This window comes from Macrobrachium nipponense, chromosome 15, assembly GCF_015104395.2.
Source record: "Macrobrachium nipponense isolate FS-2020 chromosome 15, ASM1510439v2, whole genome shotgun sequence".
Taxonomy (NCBI): domain Eukaryota; kingdom Metazoa; phylum Arthropoda; class Malacostraca; order Decapoda; family Palaemonidae; genus Macrobrachium; species Macrobrachium nipponense.
In genome coordinates this window covers 64,982,415-64,995,981 of record NC_087208.1, presented here as the reverse complement: position 1 = coordinate 64,995,981, position 13,567 = coordinate 64,982,415, and the positions used below count along the sequence as shown (strand labels likewise).

The window sequence follows — 13,567 nt, the reverse complement described above, 5'->3', positions numbered from 1 at the left end:
GAATGCCGTAAGCCGGACCCGTCGTAACCCGGGGACCACCTGTATATATGTATATATATATATGTGTATATATATATATATATATATATTATATATATATATATATATATATTATATATATATATATATATATATATATATATATATATATATATATATCTATCTATCTATATATATCTATATATATTTATATATCTATATCTAGATCTATATATCTATATCTATAATCTCTATATCTATATATATATATATCTATATATATATATATATATATATATAGATATATATATATATATATATATATATATATATATATATATATTATATAACATAATAGTAATTAAGAAGCTGGACAGGTGTTCATTTTGTAAAAGATTTCAGTGATAATAATTTAGATTAAATTGATATCAGGTTGCATGTTTCTTAGACTGTAAAACTTGTTTACATATATATATTGTAGTAAAGGTTTTACTGTGTCTTCTCTCCTCAATGTTGCCATAATGCACGATAACTTAAGATCATTCATTCCTTAATATTTTGTTAATCTAGTGTCATGAAAGTCTCTGCGTAGCAAATTGCATTTCCTTTGCTCTTTTATCATGAGATGATGATTCTGTTTTTTTATCAAATTCTGTAAAAAGTTCCTTACAGATTTAGTCATATGACATCCTTGCTAATTATCAATTTATAATAAAACTGTTGTTTGTTGAATAAGAGGTCTGTTGCATTTTCACACTTTATTTTTACTGTTTTGAAAATGAAAACAGATCAAGAATAGCATCTTGAAGAATGGAAAATTGTTCAACTTCAGTATGCCTGGCCAAAGATTTATCTTTTAGACTGACAAGAGAGAATAACTTAACAAATTGAACTGTTACTAAATCCTAGTCAGATAATTGTATGACAATCACTAAACTCAACAATGTGAATGTTACATTGTTATAGTTAATGACGTTATGAGCAACATACTAGGGTGATAAACACCCTGCTGGTAAAATAGTAAAAAGTCATCTCCATAGAAGGTATGCCAACTTTGGAAATATTGAAATGCTTATAGAGGACAAATGTGTTTGTGTCATTTTGACAAAAATTCTGGACTGAATGTAGAAGTTTGCATCATCAAGGACTCTGGTAAAGCAGGTGACAAATACACTTGTTACTTTGCCACCAATGAAGGACAAACCACGAGAGATCCAGTTGAGCCAGTCTTGGTTTGGAGTTCTACCAGGTTAGAAAGGACTAGTCCTGGATTTGTTTAGGTGTGCCTTAAGTGTCATAATTGACCAGCTAAAAGGTTTAGTTTTGATGATGACCATTCAGAAGAAAGCTATTGTGTTTTTTCTCCAGGTCCATAGATGCACAATAGAGCTCCTGGTTTCCCTCTAGCCTCTTTTCCTGTAGCTGTCTTGCTACGAAGATGGCATCCACCGACCCTGATCCTCTCATGAATCCGTACTGCTGTTTCCCGATCTCTACAATCTCTCTTAATCTCATCCAGTATCCTCGGAAACTTTCAGTCTGTGCTCTGTTAGTTTAATTCCTCTGTAGTTACCACAATCCATGATTTATCCCTTTTGCTTGTATATACAGGAAGTCCCAAGTTACTGGGGGTGGGGGGAATGGGTTCCGTTCTTGGAGGAGTGCTGATAAGAGAAAACCGTCATTAACCAAAACTTGGTGATTTATGCCGCCATAATGGGGCTTATGGCGCTGATAACCGGTTATCGGTGCATTATGGCACCTCTGTTAGGTATGTTATGGCGCCATAACTCATTATTGGTGCCTTATGTCATGCTTTATGGCACTGATAACTGGAACTCGGCCCATTATGGCACCATAAATCACCTATTTTATGGCGCTTAACAAGCACCATAAAACTGGATTGCCAATAACCAAGTCCGCCAATAACCAGGGACTGCCTGTATATACCATTAGACTCTCCTCCCAGTCCTTAGCATTCCATCCTCTTCCCTTATAGCTTTTAATAAATCCTGCATCCATTTCTCCCCCTCTGTACCTAGTAATTCGATCATTTCAATTTGGAAGTCTGATGGACCTGGTGCTTTACCATTCTTCATTTTATTTAATGCTCTCTTCACTTCTGTATCCTGTATTTCCATCACTGGTCCCTCTACCCTCTGTGCTTCCCCTATCTCCAAGAGAAGTGATGTTTTGGTGTTGAGGAAGAGAAAAGTCCCAGAAAAGTTGGTTAGGCTGGGCAAAATGATATGTCAAAGAACAAGCACAAAGTAATAACAGCAGTTTGGGAAACAGAAAACTTTGAAGTTAGTGGTAGATTACACCAGGGGTCAGTATTAAGCCCATTTTTGTTTGTGCTGGGCATGGATGTGTTGACTGAAGAGATCGGGAATGAAGAGATGTGGGAGAAATCATATGTAGATGATCTGGTGATTACTGCCAAAAATGACAAAGACCTTCAGTGAGGGGTTGGAGAGTGGGAGGAATCTTTAGAGAGGTGGGAGGAATCTTTAGAGAGGTATCCTATCGAGTAGGACTCCTTCCAGGGGTGAGGGGATAAGGGACCCTGGCTTCTGTGGGAGTGTAGTACCACTCCCACAGGTGCCTCGGGTCCTGGCAGAATGTCCTACAACCCTTTCTCTCTCACTTTTAATCCTTCTCTCTTCTAATTTCTCTACCTTTTCCTGAACCTTCTATCCAACCTCTCTAAATTTCTGTTCCTCTTTTTGGACTGCTTTTGTCAACGAATTTTGGAATGGAACTGACCAAATTTTGACGGTCATTTTGATTTGTTGGAGGGTGGGGTTGGACAGCATTCCTCCTCACTTGTAGAACTGGAGTACCTGATGTGTTTGAACTAGGGAAAACTTTCATGTTAAACTCTGCACTCAGTACTATGTCCGATCTCGACGGACTGGGTGTGGGGTGTAAATCTGGGTTGGACTCTTTGGGTACTATATCACCCTCTAATTGTGGTGCCATGATGGGGGCCAACCTGGATGAATGGACATACCACAGTCACATGGATTTTGTTCTCCCCCACCTCCTCTGTTGATGACACTCTTGATTAAGGATTCTGCCTTTGGCCTTCTTGACCAAACCCCAGGACACCGGGGTGTAAGTACCGGTGGTATAAATGAAAATGTACGAGTTTTGTATTGTAGTAATGTAGGTGATCAAGTCGATTTCGATATGTAGTAATGTAGGTGATCAAGTCGATTTCGTTATATTGCATAATCACATGAAATAGTTTGTCAAGGTAGATAGAATTAAATTATGAATTGTTGAAAGTCCTATCTCTTATGAATGTTATGTCTTTGGTTCATTTTGCCATGCAAAGTTGTGTAACAAACAATTTGGATGAGGATGAGACAGACTATGTACCCAGCAAGTTTGAGGTTAGTAGTAAAAAAAATCGGACAAACTACAAACAGGGCAAAGGAAACTTCTTATCAGCATGCAGATATCTACAGAGGAAGATTGGTGCCTTTCTTAAAGGTAATATTAAAAGATATGGTAAAGGAATGTTGATCAAAGCAAACAATATTCAAATTAAGATGCTTTCAAAATTCCAACTAACTGAAGATGGAAGGAAATATTCTAAATGTATCCCCTCATCAATCATTTAATATCAAATGGGGTATAGTATGTAGGAGAAATCTTTATGAATTTGAAGAGGAGGAAATATTAAACGTGTGTCCTGCACCTGTCATTAAAGTTAGAAAATTGAAAGGCACCCAGCATGCCATTAAATTGACTTTCACCTACTTACCAAAATTTATTGATATGGATCACTCTTGGGTTTGTATTAAGCCGTGTAAATATCAACCAACCCAATATTATAAATGCTTTGAATATGGCCTTGCATCAAACTCTTATACAAAACCAATAAAGTGTTTTGTATGCTCCGGTGAACTTGTAAAAGACAACTGTAAAGCTGATAAATGTTGTCTTCACTTTGCTGGCAATCATTCTCCCAATTGGAGGGCCTGTCCACAATATATTTTCAGACGAAGTTAACATTGCTCATAATAACTTTATCAGCATAGGAGAAGCCAGATGCTTAGTTCTCAGGGCTAACAAAAATGCTGGATTCTCATTTGGTTCCACTGTTAAGGGAAATAATACATTCTGTTACCCTACTAAACTCATCATTAAAAATAACACACCCTCTCGGGATATTTAAATTTCTCTAATAAGTAATGAACCTCAAACCGAAGTGGAACAAGCTGTTATTGGTGAACCACTACCTGATTTGCAAGCAAATGCTGTTTCAGAGATGAGCTCAACTGTTAAGCCCAAAGAGAAAATAAAATCTAAAGGAAATCTTAACAAATCTTATGAGAGTTTTCAGTCACCCCCGAAGCCAAAAAAATTTCGAGCATCCTCTCCTATAGATTTTAAAACTCAAATTTCCAAACCCCTTTAAACCATTATCAACCTCACAGTCATTGGAAAAAGGTGTCTCAGTCCTGCTCAAATATAAGTATGATCAATCTCTCCCAATCCCTTCAATCATATTCAGAAACAGCTACTTCTGAAGTAAAGGAAAATCATACTGATTCTTTAAATATGTTCAAAAGTTTAGATTAATCTCGTTGCAAACCGAAAAAAGGATGTGCAGGGAAAATGTTCAAACTCCCTATCATCCAATAGGAACTTGATATGTTAGCAAAGGCAAAGCAAGCTTTATGCTCTGGCCACTCGGAGAGTATTCTTCATTGCTCCAACATGCCTGGCAAAGTACATTTTGGTAGTATTTCTGTTGGCACTGATGAGAGTAAAACTGCCCAGACATAGAATACGTCTTGTGGCACTCGAATAGTTAAACAGTTTTTATTGAATCATTTCATTTCATACATTCAACTTCCCTGTCAGATATATACTTAGCTATAGACTCCGTCGTCCCCGATAGAAATTCGAATTTCGCGGCACACGCTACAGGTAGGTAGGTCAGGTGATCTACCGCCCCGCCGCTGGGTGGCAGGAATAGGAACCATACCTTCTAGAACCAGATTTTCTCTATCGTTTGGAATGTAAACATATGTTTACGGTTCCTCCTGATTTGATTTTTGTGTTTCATCTCCATCGATCTTCTGGGCTGTCTTTTGCAGGGAAGTACTGGGTCTTTGGTTCGGCATACTCTTTTATTAACTTTTTAATGAATTTCGCTTCGAAATTTAGAAGAAAATACTAAGTGAAACTACTGAAATTATCGGTAGACACTCACATAGTTTGCAATAAAGGGAATTATTAATATTTATTCATTATTACATGTAATAAAGGTTACAACTTTATTGAAGAAATATTAAACTCTAATTTCCTACTTTAGGAAGTCAGAAAAGCATATAACGATACGCTTACTTTATAAGCTTTAATAGCGTTTGTGCTAACGAGCAGTTAGAGTATTAGGAGTGCTAGTAGTTGTTGCATCCTCATCACCTTCTTACTCCACAGAAACTACAAATTTATATATGCAAATTTGAAGATAATGGATGTAGCTCAAAAGCCAGCTCTTAAAAGGTAAGAAGTGAATATAGCGTTCCCCATTGAAGTGGAGGGTGCGTCTGATCGGCTCTGTCTCGCTCCCAGGTCTAGACCTCTTCCAAACTCACAAGCCCAGAGGAGAAGGAATGTCGAAAGCCGCACGGAGGTTTCAGAGAATCCCCACCGATCAGGCGTCCCCTCGGCAGACTCTGTAGAACGTCCGAGACTGCCAAGTTCGCCATTGGAAAGGCGTCCTAAAATAGTGGAGGGTGCGTTCCGATCGGCTCTGTCTTGCTCCTCAGCCTAGACCTCTTCCAAGCTCACAAACAAGCCCAGAGAAGGAATGTCGAAAGCCTTAAGGAGGTTTCAGAGAATCCCCAACGGTCGGGCGTCCCCTCGGCAGGATCTGTAGTAGCGTCCCAGACTGCCAAGGATAGCCGTTGGAAAGGCATTCTAAAACAGTGTTTTTTTTCGTCATCCGAGTCTTCATCGAAAGGAAAATAGGGTGGAGTTCTCACAAGCTGTCGAGACCTTCTAAAAGATCGTGGAAATCGCCAGCTTGGGATTCTATCCCGGAAAGTTTTCCAGAAGGCTATCCACCTGAGAAGAAGAAAGACATTTATTCATTAAATCCTCCTTCCCCTAGATCGGATATGGAGAAAGAAGACGACTCTACGAAGATCCTAGGAGAAATGTAACAGTAGATATCTTCGTTAATAGAAGTTTTGAAGAAGGATCCTCCCAGGAGAAAGGATCTCTTCCTTCCCGTTAAGAAATCCTGTCCGATAGAAGTCTTTGACAGCTCGGACGAGGCGGCCAGGCGCAAATCGCCGACAAGGCGAGAGGATTCTAAAGAGGCGCCTGAAGCGGCTGAAATAAGGCACAAAGCGCCAGAAACGAGACGCAAAGAGCCTGAGGTGCCTGAAACGAAGCACAAAGCTCCTGAAGCGCCTGAAACGAGGCGAAAAGCGCCTGAAGCGCCTGAGATGAGGCGCAAAGCACCTGAAACTATAAACCAGGATCTTCATCGGAGATGGAGTTGAGCCTGATTCTGCGAAAGGTGAAAGACATTCGAGGCCTTCTTCTGATAAGGACGGGAGTTGTCGCACAGGCGGCCGTCGCCCTTCTCAGGATAGTCTTAATGCAAGTAAAGGCAAGAGCAAGATCGGCTTTTTTTCCTGGCGGGGAACTCAAGATGTCGCACAGGCGGCCGTAGCCCTTGTCAGGTTAGAATCGGTACTGCTAAAAGCTCTTCACCTTACGAAAGCAGGCGCTCTCCTTCGGTTGCTCATTCTTCTCCCAACTTGATGGACAGGAAATGGAAGATAGATCGGAATTGGAAACCTTTTTTTATTGGAAAAAATTAGTTCATTACTAATAAGACGATATTAAAATCTTCCCCCTTCTAAAATAATGCAACCAACCATTTACAGAAAGAGTGGCAATCGTTTGCAAATTGAACAAGATTCGTACGAGCTCTCATTCATTGATTAGAGGCTCTTCCAAATAATAGAGGCGTAGAATACGGCCTTATATCCAAGAGAATAAAAATTTGAGGGATTCTCTTCGATCCTAGAGTTTTCATTGCGATCTCTTTTAACTAATACTAATTCGTGTTTATTGACGAAAAGAACGAAGAGGGCAAGATTTCCATTCTCTCTCTGAATCGGAGAGGAAAGAATGTAGTAGCAAGACTTGCTGTATACGACTACTGAATGACAAGTCATATACGCATACCATAGTTGCCTTTGTGGTTCGCTACGGAATTATCTATATCCTTACAGGATTTTCCTGGTAAGGACTTCGCTTAAAAGGTTTGTTACGACAATACCTACTCGTGCTTCGGTATTTAGCAAAGGTGTTTTGTTTGCTTTTTTTTTTTTTTTTGATTGTTGGTTTTGATGATTTCGATTTTTCTTTTTGTTCTTTTTTGTTTTGTTTGCTAAATTTGCATTATTAAGAGTTTCCTTAGCTCGAGAATAATTTTAGTATTCCATTCATTGAATGAAGTAACTGGCAACTCATGATGAATGCAGCCAGGCAGCGAGCAAGACTGCCGGGCTGTCATTGTAAGGCCAATACAGTACCATCCAGTTCTCTGTCTTGAGCAGTCGGTTACATCTCTCTCTCCAACGGGATCGAATGGTTAACCGTATATTCCCCCTACAATCATGGACTTAGTCTCGAATGGAGGGGATAGTTAAGCTAACATAAATAAAATATTGTCTGCCTTTTGCTAAGAAGCTTTCAATAAGAAAGATATAACCTTTCAATGCTGTTTACCGTAGGTAACATTATTAAAGGATTCTAACGCAGCAGAACATTATATTATATAATGCTCTCATGCTTACGAAGGCATGGCTTATTAGAATACATGCTTAGTGAGAAGATGGATGTAGTAGAGAATTCACTTTAAGACTACGGTATAGTCAAGTCTTTCGAAAAACGCACACAACCTTTTTAGAATCGGATATTGCTCAAGAGAAGATGGATGAGTGGGATGGGAAACATTCTCTTCGTGGCAGAAATGGTTTCCCTGAATGGACTATACTAGCTATGATATGAGTTTTTTCCTATTAAGAACGGAATTAACATGTGGAAAGGATGTCGGGCTACCATAAAGGCACAGATGTTCTGGCACATAACATAAAGAGAATTAGAAGAAAGCGCCAGCCTGGCGCAAAGCGCTAGAAGCGCCAACCTAGCGCAATGCGCCAAAAAGCGCCAGCCTGGCGCAATGAGCCAAGAGCACCATCCAAGATATTTTCTCGTTTTAGCGAGTTATTAACCTAAGAGTCCAGTAGCCTCTCAGACAGCACGCTCGGTAACGGCAAGATTCGTTCCTGATTTCGTTACCCATTTAATCACTTAGGCCAATTCCACGACTCTCTCATATCGCAAAGAACATCGAGAATCTCTTTTTTCGCTCCTGTTCGCGTTAACAAAGAGAACCTATTTGGAAAACAGACAGGGAATGTAACGATCCTTAAGAGGTTCGATGCAAGATTTTGCATGTCTGTGAGAACCTTCTCGATCGACGATAATAACTGTGAAAGTATGTCTAACATTTATTGCAAAGAGTTGTGAGAACCTGCGAAAAGTCTTCTTCATAGATCTCTTAGCAAGGTAGAAGACGAACAGTCTTCCTGTAGAATGCTTCCTTTTCCTCGAATCAAGAGAGGTAGCAATATACGCCATCTTTATTTTGTAGAAAGGGAATAAACTTTAGTCTTTTTTCCCATAAACAAAAATTAGAAATTCTTTACCAGAATTTAAGATAAAGGGCGTCAAAGAAAGAGAGGATAATACTTTTTGCCTCATTTTGGCCTTAGAGAGGTTGGATTCACAGAGGTCACGTTCTTCTCACAGCATGTTTTGGAAGTCTTTTCCAAGACAGTCTGAATATTCTATCAGCATCTATTATAAATGGACCTTAACAACCTCTCCACTCTGAGTCTGTCTGCGTGCAGACTGACCAGAAGTGGACATGAATGAGAGGATTTTTCAAGGTAAATGACAATAGTCATAGACAAGATATAGAATTGCTGCAGATCGTGCTAGAGGGAATGAGGAAACTGTCCTCTTCCGATACCTCTGTGAGCCACATAGCAGTTTTTTCTTCCCTTTCAGAGGGAAGTATCACCTTTGTATATATCTGCTATCAAAGAACGCAGTAAAAGGCTATGCTCTGTGTCTGTAAAGGGATTGGAGATAGCAGAGGATTAAGATCTTCGGGATCTTATATGATACCTCAATATGACAAGAGTAGGATGTCATGTACTTCTAATGGGATCTTTTTTGTGGCCACAGATTCTATGTTCCGACAAGATGGAACTGCTCCTCATCAAACTTCTTTGAGAAATTTTTATGAGGGAATTCTTGGTTTCTCTTGGTCCTAAACGATCAAGAAGACAAGTGAATTTTTTGAGCATTGGAATCTCGCATCAGATTCTATGGAGATTAGTCAATGGGTTCTTGCCAGCATAGTATGTCTGGCAAAAGAACTAAAACCCCCTATTCCTGATTCAGTGTTTTCAGATAGAGGTTTCGTTGTCCAGGCAGGGTACTTACGTTTTCATCTACAGTAGAATGGTTCAAACGTTTGCCTACAGAGTCTTTGGAATGCGATGACGGCTCGAAATGCTTCCCAGAAGGTGTTCAGAGGGATACAATAAAGAGCTAGAAATCAGGAGTACTCCCAATTTCAGCTCGGAGTCTCCTTTGACTTCCAGGCTTCTTCCCTTCCTTCGGGCAAGGATAGGGAAGATTCTGCAACGCAACACCCCTTCAACATGTAAGAAGAGATCTTGTGAGCACGGGAGTATTCAAGAAGGACCCTCCTCGGAGGAAGACTCTTATCTCTAGTACGGTTAGATATCCTATCGTCTACTGGATGTAGCTGATTACAATCACCTCCCCTTGCCGGAGAGGCCAAAGCTCAAAGTGGAAGAACTTCTTCCACTCTTCTCCAGTCTCCTGATAAACTATTGTGGATGTTCAGGACTTTTGGAAAATGTAGCGCCAACCAGGTGCCATATGCCAAAACAGGCGTAAAAAACGCCAGAGGCAGACAGTTTCAAGGAACACTGTCATTGTCTGATGAAGAGAAAGAGGGGGCCTCCAACCTGCGCTAGAGGCGAACAAATCGGACAGATAAGAGTGTCCGATGTGGGCATCGCCAGACATCCTCGAGAGACTACCAAGCTCGAAGCTCCAGCAAGTGGAGAGGAGTCAGCCAGGCGCCAGACGCCAAATTGTGCCAGTCTGGAGCCAGGCGCAAGAAGCTACTTCCAGGCGCTGAGGCGCCAGCCATGAGTCAGGCGAAAAGCGCCTTCCAGGAGTTAAGCGCCAACCAAGTGTCAGGCAGTCGCGAGGCGCCAGCCAGACACGAGGCGCGAGGCGCCACCCAGGCGCAAGCCAGGCTCTAGGCTTCATCCAGAAAAGATCCATTTCAAAGGAAGCCCTGGTCTTCTTTGAAATAAGTGTGATCGCTAAAGCACTTCATGAATAACTTGATGATTCCATCAAACAGCTGAGAATTAAAAGCGCTTGAAGTGCGAGCTTTTATGAATTCTTGTTCGTTACATAACAATATGTCTTGAAGGACATATTAGCTGTAACTTACGGGAGATGCACTCTGTGTTGACTTCCCTTTGCACGAAGGAGGTCAAGTTGACTACGAGAGATCCTTCTCTCTTGGTTTTACGTGTCTACAGGATATGTTTGCATGGATATGGGAGCCGACACTGATCCTTAACTAAGTGAGTTAATTTTTATGTTAACATAGGGTTTTTTTTTTTTTTCTTTGGTTTGTTTGAAAGGAGTTTTGGGGATAGCTCTTTTCAAACTAAGCACAAACCCTCGTGTTAGGATCAGGTGATCGGGATCGGTGTTGTGCTCCTTAATTATGCCCCTAGGCATAGGTGTATTGTCATGTAAGTGGATAAGACCCCATTGACAAATGACCATTAGATTCTGTCGAGTAAGTGGATAAGACCCCATTGACAGATCTACAAGAACTCTTAGCCATAGGTCACATCCTCGCTGAGGCTCTTGAGACAAAGCAGACTACTAGCAATAGCTAGGAAGTCGACCCTTCGTCTAAACACATAGGAACCAAGGTTTTATTTATTTATTACCTACAACGTATGTTGTTTACCTGTCTAATCAGTAATTAGCTGTCTCTTACCCTCCGCCAAAGGTGCCAATCAGCTAAGTATATATCTGACAGGGAAGTTGAATGTATGAAAATGATATTGTTATTGTACAATAAAGTTTCATACATACTTACCTGGCAGATATATACGATTGAATGGCCCACCCAGCCTCCCCTCAGGAGACAGGTGGAAGAGAAAATCTGGTTCTAGAACGTATGGTTCCTATTCCTGCCACCCAGCGGCGGGGCGGTATATCACCTGACCTACCTACCTGTAGCGTGTGCCGCGAAATTCGAATCTCTATCGGGGACGACGGAGTCTATAGCCAAGTATATATCTGCCAGGTAAGTATGTATGAAACTTTATTGTACAATAACAATATCATTTTGAATAAAAAGGGTGTTTATTTCTTTCACAGCTTGGGAAGACAATCTAATACAGGCAGTCCCCTGTTTTTTTTTTTTTTTTTTGGGGGGGAGGTTTCTTGTCCAGTGTTTTGATAAAACAAAAATTGGCACTTTTCTGCGCTTATTGGCGCCTATAACTGATTAAATGCGCTTCTATTAGGCATGTATCAGTGCTGATATCCTATTATCGGCGCATTTCGGTTCTAGAGAAGCCCCATAAAACCGAATCCATAACTGAGTCTGCTGATAAATGAGGACTGCCTGCCTACTAATAATGCATGTATTACTTTCACAAAAAAGGCCAAGACGATTTGCTAGCAATTTTTTTGTATTCATGGAAAGCATTGCATTTAGAGTGTGTTTTTTTTTCCCTTAGAATTTTACTTCATTTGTAAGTAGCAAAATCATGTGAAATTTTGAAATTCTCATGCCATTGTAACATAAGTTATACTGTAGTTATAAGTACTGTATCTCTTTTTGAGTGGCATTTCTAGTTATCTCTTGATACTTGCAGAAAAAGCATGCTGCTGAGTGGAGTGCTGGGTCCCTTTTCAAGGAAGAGTTTGATCTAGATCTTGACGAAGAAGCATACGAACAGATTCACGTACCGAGTTTCGAGTTTGGCCGTCGCGGTAGATTCATTCACGACTTCAAGACTGTAAGTATTTTGAGCTTGTGCGTATGCCCAGGAATCTGTGTTTGTATGCTATGAAATATATAGTATCATAAATCTGGACATCTTATTGTGATGCTATGTACAGTATTGTAATGATAACCTTATTGTGAAGCTATGAATAGGATTGTAATGATAACTGTAATTTTTTTTACTTCTGAAAAACTTAGACCACTCAAATGTTTATAGCATGGAAATTTTTGGTGCTGAAATTACTTTTGTTGGAAAAACGTAAATTATCATCTGGTTGTAAGCTGAAAAAATTTTCAGACTATATTGAGCTGTATAAATGTTAAAAGGACTGTGGAGGAGAAAGGGAAGAAAAAAATATGTGTGTGTTTTACAAACATTTCTTCATAAATTTTAAAAGGACTGTGAAGGAGAAATTGAAAAAAAATTTTGTGGAGGAGAAAATGAAGAAAATTTTTTATTTTACATTCATGGCTTCATTCGTAAATGGTCAAAGTACTTATGAGGACAAAGGGAAGAAAAATTTGTATTTTGTAGTAATGTCTTCATTATTAATTACTTGCTGTCCTTTCATCCACAGACACAGGTTTTCTGTCTTGAGAATATAGTATGAGCACCTCACAGGGTACTTCCATACCATCCTCACTCATAATTTTCCCAGTACAGTCGAACCTCGGTGTTAATACATAATCCATTCTGGAACCTTCCACGAAGTCCAAAATGTACAAAAACTAATAATACCCATTAAGAGATAATGTGTTAAATACAATTAATGCGTTCCAGACCCCCCAAAATATTTTTTTTTAATAAATTATATAGAGAATAAACAGTTTTACATACAGAAAACAATGAGAAATAAATACAAATGAATAATGAAACAAATAAGGAGCCTTTCCAAGCGTATGAAATCCGAGGAAACGTATGAAACCCGAGATAAAATTTCGTTGGAAAAATTCTACGAAACCGAACTGTACGAAAACCAGGGCGCATGAAAACCGAGGTTCCACTGTATATTATTGAAATAAAACTTTTTTTTTTTTTTCTTTGCCCAATTGATTGTAAGATTGGTTTTATTAAAAAAAGATTGTACTGTTAATGTGTGTATTTTATATAGTTTTATTAAAAAAAAGTGCACTGTTCACCTGTGCATATTTTGTACTTTTTTAAATGCTGTTATCTTCTTGTAACCAGTGGTTTTCCAGTTTGACTAAAATCAAATGTAGTTTGCTAAAAGAAACTACTTGTTTTGGATGATAGATATTTATATTTAAATGAATTATGAGAGGTTGCTGTCTCATATGTACTGAAATGCCAGTTTTTCTTTGTATGTAAACTTAAGAACACCATTGTAGGAAGTGCACTAATATAGCTATCTGGATTATATTGTTGGAAAA

General features: G+C 39.3%; 1 protein-coding gene across 4 annotated transcripts in view; it reads left to right on the top strand.

The window, feature by feature from the left end:
• Positions 1-13,567, top strand: part of LOC135195024 (integral membrane protein 2C-like) — a 146,961-nt gene that overhangs the window by 109,826 nt on the left and 23,568 nt on the right. For all 4 annotated transcript variants that reach the window (XM_064221328.1, XM_064221330.1, XM_064221329.1 and 1 more), the window contains one exon: positions 12,045-12,188. In XM_064221328.1, coding sequence (XP_064077398.1) covers positions 12,045-12,188 — 144 coding nt within the window. The remainder of the gene's footprint in view (positions 1-12,044; positions 12,189-13,567) is intronic.